The 18,601-nt window shown below is 65.2% G+C and overlaps 1 protein-coding gene across 5 annotated transcripts; it reads right to left on the bottom strand.

Moving 5' to 3' along the window:
• Nucleotides 1-1,922: 1,922 nt before the first annotated feature.
• On the bottom strand, nucleotides 1,923-17,351 carry PLXNA3 (plexin A3). Of its 5 annotated transcripts, none has more exons than XM_057538409.1 (33): nucleotides 17,213-17,351; nucleotides 14,737-15,359; nucleotides 13,795-14,334; nucleotides 13,230-13,412; nucleotides 12,165-12,293; nucleotides 11,993-12,093; nucleotides 11,601-11,724; nucleotides 11,359-11,515; nucleotides 11,183-11,282; nucleotides 10,894-11,008; nucleotides 10,554-10,754; nucleotides 10,254-10,350; nucleotides 9,943-10,133; nucleotides 9,718-9,863; nucleotides 9,505-9,625; nucleotides 9,253-9,389; nucleotides 9,000-9,170; nucleotides 8,702-8,795; nucleotides 8,377-8,616; nucleotides 8,155-8,298; nucleotides 7,843-8,077; nucleotides 7,614-7,756; nucleotides 7,268-7,524; nucleotides 7,113-7,179; nucleotides 6,873-7,019; nucleotides 6,627-6,786; nucleotides 6,362-6,465; nucleotides 6,056-6,152; nucleotides 5,592-5,848; nucleotides 5,119-5,288; nucleotides 4,377-4,589; nucleotides 4,017-4,167; nucleotides 1,923-2,993 (listed from the first exon to the last, which is right to left on the bottom strand). In XM_057538409.1, the coding sequence occupies exons 2-33, from the start codon at nucleotides 15,331-15,333 to the stop codon at nucleotides 2,898-2,900; spliced, it is 5,685 nt and encodes a 1,894-aa protein (XP_057394392.1). In that variant the 5' UTR covers nucleotides 15,334-15,359; nucleotides 17,213-17,351; the 3' UTR covers nucleotides 1,923-2,897. The 5 variants fall into 5 exon arrangements, with proteins under 5 accessions (XP_057394392.1, XP_057394394.1, XP_057394393.1 ...); XM_057538411.1 differs by having other exon boundaries at nucleotides 5,592-5,782; XM_057538410.1 differs by having other exon boundaries at nucleotides 7,268-7,482.
• Between the last annotated feature and the right edge of the window lie 1,250 nt (nucleotides 17,352-18,601).

Raw genomic sequence — 18,601 nt, 5'->3', positions numbered from 1 at the left:
TAGTGTAGAATTAATTATTTTCCCGCTACTGAGGCAAGACCCGTCTGAGTGCCCTCCCTCAGGCCTCTTGAATTCCGAGGTTTCCATTCTGGCCAGTGGGGACAGGTGCTCATCCAGGTCCTGCTTGAGCCCTGAGCATAGTTACCTTTAATCCTTCCTGGCAGCCCTTTCCCAGGCCCGGGGCGTGATCAGCACCCCCTGATACTCCAGGGGGACCCTCTGCAGTTCCCCAGGCTCCTCTCTGCCAGCAGCTCCCGAGCTACAGTACCCCAGGCTCTAGGGCCCGACGTCAATCTGATTCTCCCTCCCTCACCCAGCAAAGCCCAGAATCAGCCTACTACCTTGGCCTGACAGATGAACTGGTGAAGCTGCCAGGTTGCTTTAAAACATAAGTCGGATTGCATCACTCTTCTGTTAAAAATAATCTCCAAAAGGGACTCTTAGGGACAAAGCCAAAGAACTTAACAGTGGCCTGAAAAGCCAGATGTGAGGGACTTCCTTGGTGGCGCAGTGGTTGAGAATCCACCTGCCAATGCAGGGGACACGGGTTCGAGCCCTGGTCCGGGAACATCCCACATGCCGCGGAGCAGCTAAGCCCATGTGCCACAACTACTGAGCCCGCGCGCCACAACTACTGAAGTCTGCGCGCCTAGAGCCCGAGCTCTGCAAGAGAAGCCACTGCAATGAAAAGCCCGTGCACTGCAACGAAGAGTAGCCCCCTCTTGCCGCAACTAGAGAAAGCCCACGCGCAGCAATGAGGACCCAGTGCAGCCAAAAAAAAAAAAAAGCCAGATGTGATCCAGCCCGTTTCCTCTCCGATCTTCTCCACTCCCACCCTTTCGCTTGCTCATCCTGATTCAGCCGCACTGGCTTCCTTAGCCATTCAAAACTGCCAGGCCAGGGGCTTCCCTGGTGGCTCAATGGTAAAGAATCCGCCTGCCAATGCCGGCGACGTGGGTTCGAGCCCTGGTCCGGGAAGATCGCACGTGCTGCGGAGCAACTAAACCCATGTGCCACAGCTACTGAGCCTGAGCTCTAGAGCCCACGAGCCACAACTACTGAAGCCCGCGTGCCACAACTACCGAAGCCCGCGCACCTAGAGCCCATGCTCCGCAACAAGAGAAGCCACCACAATGAGAAGCCCACATACCGCAAGGAAGAGTAGCCCCTGCCCGCTGCAACTAGAGAAAGCCCATGCGCAGCAACGAAGACCCAACACAGCCAAAAATATAAATAAATAAATAAGTTTATTAAAAAAAAAACATGCCAGGCTGGCTCCTGCCTCAAGGCCTTTGCACTGGTTCTCTTCAGTCTGGAACGCTCTTCCTCTGGGGATCCCCCTGGCTCACCTGAAAACCGGCCGCTCTATTTAAAATCGCATCCTGCTTTCTCCCCACCCGGATTACTTGAACAGGCGTGCGGCGTAAGAGGGTGAGAGGCAGGAGGTAGGTAGGAGCACAATGATTGCAGTGCACTTGGGACAGTAAAGAGTTGTCAGATATGAAGGCGTTTGCGGCCATGAAGCCCTGGATGGTTTTGAACAGAGTGGGGACAAGGTCCACTGTGTATCTTACCAGGGTCCCAGTGCCTCCCATGGTGAGAAAAGGCTGAGGGCGGCCAGGGCAGAAATGGGGACCCTGGCATCCAGGCAAGTGACAAGGGCGGCTTGGACCAGTTGGGGGCAGTGGAGGTGGGGAGAAGGGGGCGGATTCTGCATGTGTCTTGAAGGTGGAGCCACCAGGACTCACTGATGGATTGGACGTGGCCCTGGAGCTCCTCAAGTCCTCAGAAACCCTGCAACGTGTCACCCTTCCCCCCCATCAAGGGCGAGCAGCTCATGCAGAGTCCGACAGCCTCCCCACCTGCTTCCACGTTCGCTCGGGGAGCAGCCGCCTGCCCTGAGGACAAAGCCACACACTGCGTCCATTTCTCAACATTTAATTAGGCAAAAAAATTACGAGGACAAAGAAAACCTCATGCAAAAAAGAGAAAAAGGGGCCAAGTGGGTTTCCAGGAGCGCGGGCCGGGGCCAGATTCCTCCAAGGAGGCAGAAGGACGAAGGAGTAAGGCACTGCCGCCTCTGCCCCTCGGGGCGGGCGCAGGACAGGGCAGCGGAGGATGAGGGGTCCGGACACGCAGACCACACCGAGGGGGTTTGGCAGCAGGGCCCGGAGAAGGGGAGTTCGGTGCCCCCAGGCCCAGCTCACACTCTGGCAGGAGTCTGGTTCAAGCTCTTCAGGCGCTGAGAGAGATCGGGGCCCCGGGAGGGGGTACAGTCCCGGCCCGAGAAGTCTGGAGGGGCTGCTGCAGTGGCCGCAGGGGGACCCCTTGGCCGAGCCACCGTCCGAGGGCAACTTCGGTGCCTCACCCGCCCCAAGGGCTGCTGGTGCCGAGGCCCCGTCCTCGGCATGGGTGGGGCCAGCCAGGGCAAGGGGGCGGGGCCAGAGGCTAGGCCAAGGCTGACCCTGTCACAAGGGAGCCGGGAGGACTCAAGGAGAGAAGGTGAGTGAGGCTGGCAACCTCTGGGGGGCGGGGGAGTAGGGGGCGCGTATTTACAGATGGAGACGACGGTGAGGTGGAGATAAATTAAATAAATAGGTGGTTGGGGTATAAATAGCAAGGAGGGCAGGGGCGACCACAACCCCCGGCACGAGGGTGGGAGGGCGGGGGTATTGCTGCTGCCGGGTCGGGGGGCCTGGTCCGGTCACCCCCTCCCCACGCAGGGCCCAAAGCAAGGCACTAATGATGGGGGCCCGGCTGTGCCCAGGGCATCTTGGCCCGGTGACCTCATGCCACCCGATCCAGGGCTCAGCCCCGGGACCCAGGCGGGAGACGCCCCTCTGCACGGGGGGATGGCTCAGGACTGAGAAGCCCCCTCCTCACGGGGTCCGCCTCCCTTAGCTGTTGCTGGACGCGAGGCCGATGATCTGTTCCAGCTTCTGGCGCAGCTTCTGCTTCCGGCAAGAGGCATCTCGGTCCAGAGCGGTGAGAACCTGCAGGAAGAGGCCCCGAGCTGGGCTCTTGAGGGGCGGGCTCCTCCTGGCCAAGCCCCCCCCCCCGCTGCCCCCCCTTCCCCAGCGTGGGCTCGCCCCTCCCTCGGGTCTCAGCGTACCCCTCCCCGCTGGGGCCCTGGGCACGTGGGAGGGGCCCAGCCTCTGGCCTCCGAAAGGACCTCCAGCTCCTCCTTGACCCCAACCCCTCCTCCAACTGCACAGCCCTCTTCCCCTCCTTTCCACGGCCGGCACACAGCGCCTCCCAAAGGGTGGTCTGGACTGGAGGCCCCCATTTCCCATCCCCTGCTAACCCCCACCTCCACCCCAGACCTCTCTCACCCAGGTCTCCGCGATCTCGGGCCTCACCTCCCTTAACCATGGGCAGCACCTGACAGAGCCCATCGCTCCCTCCTCCCTGACGCCCAGGGCGGGGGTGGGGGGTCCTCACGCGTGTTCCAGGACCCGTCTGGCACTCGGGGGCCCCTCCCGAGCCTCCTCAGACTCTGCAGCCGGTCCCCCCTCTTCTCTGCCACCTCTGAGTGTCCCAGGGCTCAGTGCTTGGGCCACGTCTCCCTCTCCAGCTGCCCGTGGCGCCCCGCCCCCCTTGGGGAGCTCATCCAGGCTCGGGGCCCTGTCCGGGCCCACCCATTCTTATCTCCAGCCAGGAATCCAACCCTGGAGCGGGCGCATCTGTCTTCCCCGACTCTCCAGCCACAAACCAGGCAGGTGGGCTGACCCCGCCCACCTCTGGCCCCAGCCCATCGGCAACCCAGCCTTCCGTGTGCTCCCGGCCCCTAACTTCTGCCGGACCAGAGCTTTGCGCTCCAGCCAGTGGCTTCTCTACTGGGTCCCTCAAATCCCAGCATCTACAGAGTGTCACCTGTGCCACCTTAAGGGCCTGGCTGGGGGAGGAACTGTGAGGAATCCAAGAGCTGGGCTCGCTGACCCCCACCACGCCCCTGCCTCTGCCACCAGCAGTACCCTCAGAGCCAACAAGCAGGGGCCGGAGGGGGCGGCACGCACCTCCTGGCGGTACTTGGCAACGTAGAAGTAGAGCTCACTGAGCGCGCTCAGGACGTTGAAGTCACTGGCGTGGAGACGGGACTGCTCCACCAGGTACGCGTCCATGTCCTGGTCGCTGATGGACGCCATCTTGCCTATGTCCCGGTAGTACCTGTTGGGACCCCGAGGAGGTCGTGCCAGCAGGCGCCACAAAAGCCAAAGCCCCTGCCCTGGCTGCCAGGCCAGCCTCCGGGCCTTCTTCCTGAAGCCAGGCCTTCCCGAAGAGGAGCCAGCCCGTGGCGGCGCAGCTCCTGCCCCCTCGCCCAGCAGCCGCGTCCCCTGGGGTCCCGGCCCCGCCTCCCCCCACACACTGGGGCCCACCTCTCCACCCAGCTCTTGTAGTTGGGGATGTCCTTGGCGTAGAGCAGCTTGTTGGAGGGTGAGTCCTTGCCCAGGCGGTGCTCGGACGTGGAGCAGGAGTCCATGAAGGTCTGGGCCACCACCGACAGGCAGGCGTCCGTGATGCTGCTCTTGTGGATGTCGAAGACGAACTGCGGGTTCTTGATCACATTCACCCAGAAGCGCAGGGGCAGGCTGGACAGAGGGACAAAGGCCCGCAGCTCCCCGATCTCCCCGCGCACACCCTCCCGTCCGCGCTCACCTCCGCAGGCCCACAGGCGGCAAGACTGACGCACTGAGAGGTGGCAGCCTTTTCTTTAATTTTCTGCCTGACTTCAAGCGGTGAAAAGTCAGAGTGAACGGTCTTCTGTCCTCAGTGAGTTTCAACGCGCCCCCCTCGCACGGCTAAGCCCTGGACCGGGCTTCCGGTTATCTCTGCCCTGTGTCAGCGGTACCATCAGCTGAGCAGCAAGGCCCTGAGGGCCAAGGGCACCTCTGGGTGCTGGCCACACTACCCACATCCCAGCTGCCTGAAGCCCCGGCAGAGCCCACCTGCGGAATCACACGCACTTGCTCTCTGTGCTCGGCGGCACTGCCAGTGCCAGGCCGCTGTCCTCTCCTGCCAGGGTGACCAGCCAAGCCCCCGCTGGCATCCTGACCGTGGTCCCCGAGCCCCAGCCAAGCCTCCTCACGCCCCCGCCCGAGGGCCGGTGCACGGCAGTACCAGTTGCTCTTCCAGGTGTGGCGCACGTCGGGATCGCTGATCTGCCGCTGGTCGGCCTGCTCGTCCAGGAAGTCGAACATGTACTTGATGGCCAGAGGCAGGGCCGAGCCCCGGTGCGCCGTGCTGAACACGGTCTCGAAGAGGTCATCCACGAACTTCTGCAGTGTGCCCTGCAGGGGCGCAGCAAGGACACCAGCTGACGGGGAGCCAGGGCGGGACGTCCCCACGGCAGGACAGACGGGGACGGAGAGGCTTGACAACGAGCAAGGCTTCCCTGCTCGGCCAGCACCCTTCAGGCAAGCTTGGCCTCGACCTCAGGGTGGCAGTTCCCGTAGCAAAGGCGTTGAGCAAGTCCCTTGGGATTGGAACAATCCAGTGGCCCCTTCCCCAGGCAGCCCGGGCCAACCCCAGGGCCAAGGCCGGGCTAGAAGGCACGTGCACTAAGGCCAGGGTGGCGCGGGGCAGGCCCACACCTTGGTGGCCAGCAGCCGCGTCAGGTAGATCTCCGAGACCATCTTGCTGCCTCGGTCTCCCTCTCGGTGGTCGGCGTGGTCGTGGTTCTTCACCAGGTGCCACAGCTTGGTGCCCGTCTCCTGGTCGGGCGTGATCATGGGTGCCCGAGAGCGGAGGCTGTCAGGGCTGCTGGCCGTGCGGAGCAAGCTCTCTGGGGCAGAGGGTGGTGTGCCCCTTAGGCCATCGCCGTGGCCTCGCTCCCCTCCATCTCGGAGCCCTGCAGGCCGAGGGGGCCCGTCTGCTCTCACGGGCCCACCGCATTCTAGGCTCTAAGGAACTAGAGACCTCCTGAGAGCAGGGTCCAGGGGGGCCGCCAGAGCCAAGCTGGCTGCTCAGACGGGGTGGGGCTGGGGGTTCCCCACGACGGCCAACACAGCCTCGCAGGGCACGGGGCCAGCAGAGACCCCACACTGAGGACGCCTACCATAACGGCTGAGAGAGCGGGTGAAGGTGAAGGAGTTGGCCATGTTGTAGGCTGACACTTGTTTGGGCACCAGTGCCACCAAGGAACCGTCTGTCACCTGCAGATCCCAGAGACAGAGAGGGGGGCAATGCAGGAGGCCGAGAAGCCAAGGGGCCTGAGCCACCGCCTACCCCGGCCCGGCAGGGCACGTGTGGGGTAGCTCCCACGGCTCCCCGAGGGGGGCCTGTGATGCGGGGGCCAGAGGGGGGAGGGGCAGGGCCATGGCTCCCAGGGGCCCTGGGCGTGAGTGGACCTCCGGCTCCTCACCTGGTAGTGGGCCAGTGAGTTGACCCTCTTCCAGTCACACTCGATTTTGGTGGTGACATCCTCGTCCTGGAGAATGATGCGGGCCATGCGGCCCTGGCGCCATTCTGCGGGCCACAGGCAGCTCTGAGGTCCTGCTCCGCGTCCCCTGGGACCCTGGGCCCACTGCCCTCAGAGGACAGAGCTCAGGTGGGGAGAGTGAACGCCAGCCAAGGTAACGCGGCCACAGGAGGTGGGGGGGGCCAGGAGGAGAGGGCAGGGGCCTCACCTAGGTCCATGTCCTCAGCTCTGGGGCGCTGAGAGTAGGGGATGCCCTTGTACACAGCATCTAGCAGCTTGTCTTTGGCCTGGGTGATACTGTCACAATTGAGAACCTTCACCGGGACCTGAGCGCTGCCCTCGCTCTCCGGGCACACACAGTGCAGGGTCTGAGGGCAAGGGGGGACCACAGGGTGGGTCCTGGGTGAGGCGTCCCCTCAGGCCCAATACCCTGCCCACCTGGCCCCCCGCTCACCAGCGTCTTGTAGTCGATCTGCTGCCGGATGAGCTTGTCCTCGCTCAGGGAGTAGCGGGCCTCGCCCGTGATGGCGTCGATGGGGCCCTTCTCCATCTGCTGCTTGATGGCGCAGTAGAGCAGGAAGAGCGGCTCCCCGGCGCACTCCTGCAGCCAGCGCCGGGACACAGCTTGCCGCCGCCTGCGGCCGGCTGCCCCCGCACACCCCCTCGCCCCCGCCTGCCCCTCGAGCGCACGCACCTTCAGAAACTTATGCAGCAGGAAGGTGAACCAGTTGGTGAGCATCTTCTCAGCCACCGACTCGGTCCTAGGGTGAAAGGGGTGCTGGGGCCCTGGCCGGGCAGGGCTGGGCCTCCCAGGGGAGGGGCAGGGCTGGCGGAGGGGGCCCCAAGTACCTGCGCAAGAGCAGCTTTGGGTGGTTCTTGCTCTCGAGGTTCTTCTCGATGAGGTCCGCCAGCAGTTGCTTGAGCAGCCCCGTGGCATAATCGAGGCGGCTCTGCAGGGCCACCATAGTGAGCGAGGCCACAGTGCCACGGTCGCGCATGGAGAAGCTGCTCTGAGCCTCCAGAGTGTGGATAAAGGTGAGCACGAAGGCGCGGCTGTGCAGCAGCTGCCCAAAGAGACGCAGGGCCTTCTCGACATTGGGGGGTGTCTGGGGGCAGGGTGGGGGACAGGGCATCTCAGAGGGTGCAGGTGGCCCTGGGGGTGACAGGGCATGGGCAGGCAACAGGGGGCACTCACATCCAGCTCCTTGAGCACTGGGTGGGCCTCGATGCCCGGGAAGAGCACACGCACGGCGTAGGTCCGGTAGTCCAGGAAGGGGATCTGCACGCCATCCATGTGGTTTGTCAGCTCGTTGATGTCTGTCTGCAGCTCAGCGAAGGCTGGGGAGGGCCGGTGAGGGAGAGTGAGCAGCGAGGGAGGAGGGAGCCCCTGCCGCCTGCCCCACCCCCCACCCCCATGCAGGCACCTTCCTTGCATTCCAGGGCCACCCGGGACTCCAAGTTGTCCATCTGGAGCTGGAGGCGCTTGAGCGTGCGATCGGCATCCTGAGTCTTGCGTTTGTAGGCGACCAGCACGGCGGTGATGGCCAGCAGCAGCAGCCCGCCCCCCGCCGCCAGCCCCACCACAGCCGGCAGGGTCAGCGCCCGATCGGCCATGATGTGCAGGGTGCCCAGCCAGAACTCCAGGCCGCCCACCAGCACCTGCAGGGACAGGCGCCGTAAGCTGACCCCCACCCCCGCCCCAGGCTGCTCTGGCGGCCTCCCTGCCCCCTACCCACCATGACCGGCTGCCGGCCCGTCTGGCTGGGGGAGTCACACAGGAGTTGCGTGTCTGAGACGGTGAGCGTGCACGGCTGGCCCCCGATCAGCACCGTGTAGTTGAGGCGGGAGCTGCCAGCCGCCACAGGGATCAGATTCTTGCCCTGCAGATGGAGAGCGCTGCTGGCCAGGGCTCCCCACCGCCCCGCCCCTCCCGCCCTAGGCGCCCACCACGCCGGCACCTTCAGCACTACGTGGGAGCCAGGTTTGACATCCAGGACCCCAGAGGGCCCGAGTGGCTCGAAGCTGGGGTCGGGGTAGTAGGTGAAGGAGGACCGGTTGAGGGAACGGGCCGTCTGCACGTGGTCCAGCAGGAAGCCGAACTCGTCAGGGTGCTCACCCTGGGCCTGCGGCTGGGGGCGCCCCAGGAAGATGCCGGGGGCCTTACACAGCATGGCAGTGTCGTTGATCACCTGGCACGTCTGTGGGGACAAAGGTGGGCAGCCCAGCATGTGAGGCCACAGCGGGCAGGGGGTCAGGGGTGGGATGGCGGCAGCTGGCACTCACGTTGGTGGTCTCGATGCCTCGGTACTTGGCCCGGACCCGGGGCTCCTGGACCGTCAGCAGGTGGGTCCCACTCACAGTGATGGCGGTGCTTCCACTAGGGATGGGGGTGAGGGGCCTCAGGCTTCCTCCTCACCACCCTGAGCCCAGCCCTGGAGCATTATCGAGGCTGCCATGGGAGCCCAGGGCCCCACCGACCCTGGGTCACCCGGTCACCAGGCGAGGCCCAGGCTGGGCACTCAAGGACCTGGCCCCCAGCCTCCCCTCTGCCAGCCAGGCCCCATTCTCCCGAGGGCCTTACTTGATGATGCTCCAGGTGGGCTCGAGGCGAGTGACGGTGGGGTCCTGAGTGTAGGTGTAGAGGACGCCGGGACTGGATATGTTGGCGCGGTCGATGGCCAGGGTGATGGGGGCCTGGCTCGGGCCCAGGGTGGAGACAGGCGAGATGCACACGATCACTTCAGGATCCCTCCTATGTCAGCAAGCGGGGACTTGGAGCGGGCCGCCCAGGGCTGCCACCTGCCGGCCCCGCGGCCCCGATCTGCGACACTCACCTCACGAACTGGCACTCGCTGTCTCTCATGGTCACTGTGACTCTGCTGCCGGCGTCCAGAGAATGACCGGAAATGGTGATTCGCGTGCCCCCCGAGGCTGGGCCCCGACTGGGACTCACGCGGTCGAACGTGGGCGTCTACAGGAGAAGCAGCCCTGAGGGGAGTGGGGAGACAGCAGGCGCCCAGCAGGGCCGGGCCACAGCCCCCGCCAGGAAGGAGCGGGAGAGGGAAGGGGGTGGGCAGCTCACGTACCACGAAGCTGTAGAGCTGCTCAGACTGCGTGCGGAAGTCAGCCGAGCAGTCGCTGACGCAGAGCTCCGCGGGCCCCGGTGGCGGGCTGGGCACCAGAGACTCCTCCATCTCACACACGATCCTAGGGGTCGGGTCGGGTCGGGTCGGAGGTCAGGCCCAGGCGCCCGGCCACAGGCCGGGGGGGAGGCCCAGCGCCCGCACAGCCGCACTCACCTCTCGGCACTGACGTATTCGGTGGGGATGGCGTTGCAGCGCACGCCGGCCACCCGCACGCCCACGTCTCGGGAGGTGAGGCCCAGGTTCTCGCCCACGATGGTGATCCGGGTGCCTCCCTCCTTGGGCCCCATGAGCGGGTGGATCTGCGGAGCAGGAGGGGAGGCGGGAGGGTGAGCCGAGGCAGTGGGTACCCAGAGGGCGGCGGGTGGTGGGGAGGCCGACCTGGGCAATGCGGGGGTGGCTGCAGCGAGCGCCCTTCTGGTTTGGGTGCATCCAGTTGGTCTTGGGGGCCGGGCAGTGGGCCCGCAGCTGGCACCTATGCTCCGAGATGCACCAGCCACAGTTGAAGCGAGGGTCAGCCTTGAGGCAGAGGCCACAGCTGGGCCGCTGCGCCCAGCACTTGTACAGGAGGGCTGTGGGCACAGAGGGCACCGCTGGGGAGCAGCTACGAAGGGTCCCGCTGTGGGCCCGGCCCCAGCACGTGCCTTCTCCGTCCCAGGAGGCAAGCTCCTCAGCCCCATCCTGCCACTCACCTCGGAAGGTAGCGGGCTTATCGATGGGGAAATCTCCATCCCAGACCACGGAGAAGTCCAGCTCGGTGTCACCATACTCATCACCTTCATAGGAATACTGGGGGAGAGGGACCCGCGTGACTCCAGCGAAGGTGCGCAGACCGCCCCTCCCCCAGCTCAGAAATCCCCAGCAGAAGACTCAGAAGGTCCCTCGCCATGGTCAGCTGAGGCTTCTAGAACAGTCTGCTGGGCACAGATCTGCACCACGCCCAGCCCTGCACAGCCTGGACCCCCGAGGGAGGCAGGGCGGGTGGGCCTCACCGAGGCGTTCTGGCATTGCACGCTGCTGCTGTTGAAGCGCACGGCAGGCACCCGCTGCTGCCGCCCCTGCACCCGGACCACGCACTCGTAGTTCTTCTGGCCCGACTGGGGCTGCGGCAGGTTCTTGGCCCGCAGAGTGAGAGGCTGCATGACGCCTACTGGGATCAGGAGGTCCCCACTGGGCAGGATCTCAGGGCAGCCCTGAGGGGAGAACGCCCATCAGCCAGCTGGGCCGGCCCCCGGTTAAGGGGGCTCCAAGAAAACCGCAAGACCGAAAGCAGAAAAGCCAGGGGCTGGCCCGCGCAGAGCCCGGCCCCCTCGCGTGTGGCGCCCGCCTCACCTCGGTGCTGTGGACCCTGCCCTCCTGGAAGGAGCACTCATGGGGGTGGCTGGTACACATGTGGCGGTACTTACACCAGTGGCAGGGGTAAGGGCTGCCGACGCAGGACATGCACCTGGAGGGGAGAGGCTTCAGAAATCACGGAGAAGACCGGGCCTGGCCCCTCACCGTCCCTCCTGTGGGGCACATGGGGAACCAAAGGCAAAAGGCACCGGGGCCCGCCTGAGGCCCACACGACACCGCGAGCAACAGAGACACGGGGACGGGGGTCGGGAGGGCCAGTACTCACGAGTGGAGGACGCTGCAGTTGTAGAAGACAAAGTCGGCCCCGGCAAACCTCACGCCGCTCTCCTTGGAGAGCAGCTGCAGCTGCACGGTGCGCGTGGCCCCTGCAGCGAGCCCAGGGGAGCGACGCGTGAGCCGCGGACAGAGAGCACCCCTGCCCCCAGCAGCCCATCCACTGACCGTGCCCCCGGGTGAGAGCCCGGAGCTCCTGCAGGGAAGGCGATGGACAGCGTAACTCTCCAGAGGGCAGCAGGACGGCCTCGCTCTCGGTCACCTCCTCGAAGGCGCAGCTCACGCCCGCACTGAGGTCCGGCACGTTGCTTATGGCCACGGTCAGCTGGGGGAAGCAGAGGGCTCAGAGCTGCGCGCACCCCTGACACGTGTGCACGGGCCTCTACACCCGCACCCCCCGCACCACTCACCTGCACCCCAGGCGATGTCACCGACACATTGTTGGGCCGGACCCGCACCTGGACGCACTTGCTCAGCTCCTTGGCGAAGCCATGCAGGGCCGAGGCGCCTGGACAGGCCCCATGGCGGCAGCATCTGCACGGGGTCAGGCCAGGCCCATCCCACAGCTGCCCCAGCAAGGCCCGGAGCGGGAGTGCAGCGGGGGCCGGGGGGATGAAGGGGACGGCCAGCCCAGCCCACGGCACCAGGCAACCGCATGCCTCGGCCTCATCCCCTGGGGTCCGAGCGAGGGATGTCACTTGGGATAGAGGTTCCACTCGTTAGCTGGAGAAAGTAGAAGGGCAGGGAGGGGGAGGCCACAGGGGCGCAGCTGGGGGGAGTGGGCACTTGGGCGGCTCCTCACCTGTGCTGCAGCACGCACCACCCGCAGTGCGGGTCCCCCGAGCCCAGGCAGGCTGCACAGCTTGGGTACTGCTCGCAGGTCTCCACCGGGAGCTGGCTCACCTGGGGGCAGCCGTGTCAGCACCCGCCCCACCCCCGTCCCGCCCCTGCCCCCCGGCCTGCCGCGGGCCCACCTGCTTCTCGCTCAGGAGGTAGACGTGCCGGTGGTCGGGGCTGAAGAGCAGGTCACGGAGTATGGGGCTGCCGTCCACCACAGGCACCGTCTCATACAGGTGGGCCTCCTGAGAGCCGTCAACCCGTACCTGGGCCACGAGACCAGCCACCTGACACCACAGCAGCACCCCACGCGCCCGGGCATCCTATTCTCGAGCCAGGGACCCAGCCTGCCCGCCGCCCCCTTGTCCCACAGACCAGGGAAGGAGGACGCCAAGGCTGCCCCCTGGAGGCCCTTGGGGGTGACACAGCCAGTCCAAAAAGCCTCCCAAGACATAGAGACAGAGATGAGCGTTGCCTAGAGTTGGGGGACAGGGAAAGCGTGAGAGCTAAAAGGGAAAGGATTTTTAGGATGATGGCAACATCCCAGAATGAGATAGCGGTTATGCTTGAGTAACTCCGCAAACTTACTGAAATCACTGAGATGTATGCTTTAAACGGGGGGGGGGGCAGTGTGACACGGCAGTTACACCCCAATAAAGCTGTGACAAATGCAAAACGGGGACCAGGAGGGAAGCAGACCAGGCCCCAAGAGCTCAGTGGCTCCCTTCACAAACCTTCCCCTGGCCACCCCCGACCTCCCCCAGGGACAGCCCCGCATCCCCCAGGTGAGCAGGAGAATGTGGCAGTTGTCCTGACTCCTGTCCCTTCAGAACACCCTGGAACAGGAACAGCTGCGGCCCTGCCGGCACTGCAGCCCCCGTGCCCACGAGGGGACAAGAGGGCAAAGAGGGTTAGGTCCACATTTGTCTCCTCGTTCATTCGACTGAGGACCCAGCAACGGCGGCTCCGGCTCTCCCGGCAGGGAGGCCCGGAGATAGGCCCGCTCTGCCCCCAGAGCCACAGGAAGCCAGCGATTCAGGCCACGGCGGGCGGTGGCATTCAAGCATGTGCGTGGAGCACAGCTGGGCTCCTGGGGCCCAGCCTGGGAAGGCCCCCGTCCCCCAGCGGCCAGGCCCCGTCCAAGGTGCTGCAAGGCTCATCCGCACGCTCTGGACCCACATGCCGAGCGTTCCGGGGCTCACCTTCTTCAGACTGCCGCCGCGGGTGCCGATGAAGACCACAGAGTGCTTCTGGTACGTGTAGGCGGCCACACTGGCCATGCCATCGGTACTGTCGGCTAGCAGGGGCAGCCCCTCGATCACGTGCAGCCCGCCCAGCGGCTGGTTCAACACCAGCCCGCAGAAGTTTCCATTTATCTGCATGGGCTGGTGAAACAGGAGAAGGACGCACGAGTCAGAGCTGGGGGGCACCAGCCGGACAGAGGCAATGAGACCCCACGTCCTACGGGGGACCCCACGGGAAATCGGGGGCTGAGGAGGGAGGCGGAGGACGGAGAGCAGGCAGGAGCAGGCCGGGGTGGGGAGGGTCGGGAAGAAGAAGGGGGTGGTCCACACAGAGAGCACACCCACCAAGAGAGGCGGGGGGAAGGCAGGCCGGGGAGGAAAGAGAAGCAGCAGAGGCAAGGAGGGGATGACGGGGGCGGGGGACCCCGGGCGAAGCTGTCGTTCCCAAGACCGAGCCCCGCAGACCCAGGAAGGGGCAGAGGGCCCAGCCCGTGGGCAGGGGCGGGGGCGGGTGAGGGCTCACGGTGTTGATGCAGGGCAGCTCCTTGTTCAGCAGCCAAGGCAGGGCCAGCGTGCCCTCCCCACGGTAGCAGGACTGGATGCGGCGCCGGATGTGGGCATTGATGCTGCTGAGGGTGAAGAGGCAGAGGACGGTCTGCCGCGGCGGGCTGGCCCGGTTCTTCTGGCCCTGAGAGAAGATGGTGAAGAGGACGTCCTCGTCGGCCGGCACACCCAGGGCCTGGGCCAGCAGCAGGCCGGGCTTGGCCAGGTGGGCGCTCTGCACCAGGCGGTACTCCACGCCGCGCCAAGAGCAGCCGATGGGGAACTCCACGTACGAGTAGAACTCCGAGTCCCCCGAGCACATGCGCACGATCTTGGACGTGAAGAATTTCTCGCCTGCCGTGTCCAGCAGTGTCTGCTGGGTATCCAGCTGCAGTGTCAGGAAGTACACGAAGGAGGCGCTCACAAAGCCGTAGACGTAGTAGATGTCAAAGGCTGGGTACAAGGACAGCGTGTCTGAGGGGATCTTGATCTGAGAGGAGACGAACTCGTCCTGGTACACCTGGGGAGCGGGTGGAGGACAGAGCCTGGGACGAGGCCTAGGTCCACCCTCGAGCTCCCCAACCATGGCCCCTGGGCCCCCGCCACCCAGCCTGGCCCTGTGCCCACCACATGGCCCCCGGGGGGCTTCCCCCACAACCTCCCTGCCCCCGACCCGCGGGGTCACAGGACCCCAGGCCAGAAAGGCTCCAGAGGGCAGGCTGAGCAGCCCCGTCCCAGGACCCGGCCCGCCCTCCCGTCCTCAGCAGCCTGCCCGCTCTGGGACCAGGGCTCTTCCCGACGCAGAGCCAGGACAGAGTGAAGGCAGGAGGGCATGGGAGCTGGCTCTTCAGAGGGGCGAGAAGGGAGGGGAGGGGAGGGCAGGGGTCAGGGGCCGGCCGAGCAGATGGGCGGGCTCACCCACCAGACTGAACATGTCGGCGCCGTCCTCGTCGCCGATGAGCTTTCGGGAGCTCAGGGTGGGGAAGTACTCAGACTTGCCATCCACGGCGGTGCCCACGAACAGCTTGCTGGGCCCCTGGCCCTGCTCCACGATGACGCCCGCCATGGAGTCAGGCTCCTGGGCCCCCGACAGGTAGTGCTCCTTGCGGTGGTGCGGCTCGCCCAGCTTGAAGAGGTCGTCCAGGCGCAGGAACTGGCAGATGCCCTGCCAGATGCTGCCGCAGGCCAGCAGGCGGCGGGCTGCGTAGTCTATGAGCAGCAGTTTGTTCACGTTGTCCACAGGCGCCAGGCGGTGGGCACAGACACGCATGCTGGGGGGTGGGTAGCAGCGAGCATTGTCCTCGACGGGCCCCGTGACATGGACCCGCAGCTCGGTCAGGTTGGGGGCCAGCTTGAAGACGCGATTCACCGCGCCCACAAACACCTCCCCGGTCACCCGGTGCACGGCCAGGTGGGTGAGCGAGGTGTCCGTCACTGAGAAGGCAGGGAAGGGCGTGCTGCCTCCCAGGGCCCGCCCCACGGCAAGGAGGAACAGCAGGAGGAGGCCGACGGCGGGCATGGCCGGCGGCTGCCCCGGGGGTGGGCCTGAGGAGAGACAGGGAGTGCTGGTCAGAGGCCCCCGGCCCAGGGCGCCCAGCCGCCTCCGGCCCTGCCTGGCCTAGGGCCCCCAGCAGGCCAAGAGCCACGCCACAGAGGGTGGAGGCCAGTCGCCCACCACCATGCCAGAGCCCCAGATGGCGACCACGGCTGGGAGAGAGGAGGGGCCTCCGCCAGGGCGCACGAGTGAGCAGCGAGTGCAGGCAGGCTTGGGGGCCATCAATCATCCCCCACCCACTGCTGGAAAGGAGCCAGGAGGCCTCGCCTCAGCTGGGCCACACCCAAGGGGGCAGCAGAGCCAGATGCTAGGAAAGGCAGGGTGGGAGGCCCTCCAGAAAGGAGAAGCCAAACACCAGATCCCAGAGCTGAGGGTGGCCAGCCGCACACAAGAGCAACCCAACCGTGGGCAAGCCAAGGCCACAGACGTCCCTCCCACCCTAGTTGGGGAAAGGAGAAAAGGTAGGGAGAGAACAATCGCAAATTGGTGGGGGGGTGTCAGGACACCACCCCAGGACAGAGGTCTGAGGCGTCAAAGCCTGAGACCAGATGGGAACCAGGGCTGCCACTTCCACCTTCCTGGCCCCAGCTGCCTCCTCGCCCCAGGGGCCTCCGTCTGCTGGCCGTCCAGGAGGAGCCTGCCATCTAGCCTACCGGCTGCAACACAAAGCCGAGTCGCCTGCCCCCAGAGCAAAGCACAGAGACAGACATAAGTCAGGCTCTGCTCAGGCACAGCCAGACGGATGCCCAGGCAGCCCTGCGCGGCTCTCCCTCCAAATCCACACGTTAGCTGGGGAAGGGGAGACGCAGGGGGGCCCAAGGAGCCCTATGGAAGGGGAGCAACATTCTGAAATACAGCTGAGACTTTGGGGAGATGGGGTGGGGGACCACAGGAGCAGTACTGGGCTTGGCTGGGTCTTCACCCCCAGGCCACACCCAGCCCTCGGCCAGCTCCAGGCAGCAAAGACAGCAGAGAAGTGTCGTGGCAGCCAAGGGGGCAGGGCTCAGCGATACCCTCTCAGTGCCCAAGCCCCAAGGGAGACACAAGTTACCCAGCTTGGGGAGGGTGCAGGGAACCAAACCAAGGCAGCAACCAAGGAAAAGGGAAAAAATGCATTTGCTAGAACAAGGAGAAGACCCAGCTTGGAACTGCAAAGTTTCAGCTCAGGCTGATCATCTCTGGGGCTCTTTTGTCAGGTCCGCATCCTGGATCCTTAATGCAAGAGCCAGAGAAGAAAGGAAGACGGAGAAGGGAGGCCTCATGCCACCCTCACCTCCTCCACACCGCACAGGAATACAGGCCTAAGAATGGGGATGGGACAGGTCGGGAGGGAGACCTGGAAAGGCAGAATTTGCAGCCCAAGTGCCCATCCCAAACCTCAGCCTGTAACCGGGAGCCTCGGGCATCACAGGCACACCCAGCCTCTCTGCTACGGCCCTGCCAGCAGAGCCCGAGGGTGGGGACAGACCCTCGCAGAGACCCGGCTCTAGCGCCCGCTCCCCAACGCCCCGCGCGGTGCTGCCTGCCCGGCTCGCCCCGCCCCCACCAGGGACCACCCCCCCCCCCCCGGCAGATCCACGGGGATCCTAGTGGATGGAGGCGCCGCAACAGTCCTTGCAGGGGCCGCTCCTCCGCCACAAAGGGTCCCCATCGGGCCGAGGGGCTAGCCGCGGACGGACGGTCCCTACCGGCGCCGGGCACGAAGGACCAGTCAGGCCGGCGCCCGAGAGGCAGGGGCAGGGCCCGACCCCTTAAAGGCCGAGACGAACCCCCGCGCTGCCGGAGCCCAGGGCCGCCGAGCAGGCTGGCCCCGCACGGGCGGCGGGGGATGGAGGCCACCTACCTGTCCCTCCGCCGCCGCTGGCTCCGGGTGGCCGCCCGCCGGCCACGTGGACGCGCCCTCGAGCCCCACACCGCCCCGCTCGCGCGCCCCCGCCGCCGCACCCCTCGCCCTACCCCCCGCGCGCCCGCGCCGCCGCCGCCGCCCACACACTGGGCCGGCCCGCGGCCGCCAGGGCCTTTTAAACCCGGACCGTACCACCGCGCCGGGCGGGGGCGCCCAGGGAGGGCCGAGCGGCAGGGCTCGCGGGCGGGGGCCGCCCCTCCGTGGGGCCGGGAAAGGCCCAGTGCTTAGCCCGGGACCCCGTGAGCGGCCCGGGTCCCCACCCAGCGAGCCGATCCCCCCTCGCGCAATGGCCGCGTCCGCGGCGCGCGCCTCTCCCCCGCCACCCCCCGCCCCGGCCCGCCGCCTCCCTCAACCCTGGGACCCGCGCGCACCCGCGCCACACCCCCACTAGGGCCCGGGGCGCGCGCAGACCCCGCCCCGGCGCTCGGAGGCGCGCCCGGGGCCACCTGCCGCCGGTGCGCGGCCTCCCCTGTCCCAACCCTTAGGGCGCACACCAGCCGGGGACTCGCGGTCCTGGCTCAGGACACTCTCCCCCGACGGTCCTAAATCCGGAGGGTCCGCGGCTAATAACATGCAGATGCCCGGCACGAGGACTCAAGGCTGTCGGCCATTTACACCTGGCCCCTTCCCCAGCCAGCCACCCTGGCCCTGAATCGGAGGGAGGTTTTCATTCCCTTGGTTTCCTTTTCCTTTTCTTTTTAAACAGCTTTATTGAGCTATAATTCATCTGTCATGTAAGTCACTCATGTAAAGTGTAACATTCAATGACTTTTAGTATATTCACAAAGTTGTGCAGCCATCCCCACTACCAGATTCCAAAACGTTCTCATGACCCCTGAAGCAAGCCCCCATATACCCCTTAGCAGTCCTCCCAGTCTGCCCCATGTGAATTTTAGGATGAGCTTGTCAGTTTCTGCAAAAAAGCCAGCAAGAGTTTGATAGGGATTGAATTGAATCTGTAAATCAATTGGAGAGTGTTGCCATCTTAACAAGATTCTTTCCATCCATGAGCATGGGATGTGATGATTAACTTTATGTGTATTAATTTCAACTTGGCTAGGCTGTAGTCTGCAGTTATTTAATCAAACTCTCATGTAAGTGTTGCTGTGAAGGAATTTTGTAAGTGTGGTCAACATCGACAATCAGTTGACTTTAAGTAAAGATCACCCTCCATAATGTGGGTGAGTCTTGTCCACTCAATTGAAGGCCTTAAAAGCAAAAACTGAGGTTTCCAGGAGAAATAGATATTCTGCCTCAAGACTGTAATGTAGAAGTCCTGCTTGAGGTTGCAGCTTGCCGACCTGCCCTACAAATTTTAGACTTGCC

Source organism: Balaenoptera acutorostrata, chromosome X, assembly GCF_949987535.1.
Source record: "Balaenoptera acutorostrata chromosome X, mBalAcu1.1, whole genome shotgun sequence".
In the NCBI taxonomy this organism is placed as follows: Eukaryota; Metazoa; Chordata; class Mammalia; order Artiodactyla; family Balaenopteridae; genus Balaenoptera; species Balaenoptera acutorostrata.
This window is presented reverse-complemented; position numbering and strand designations above follow the sequence as displayed.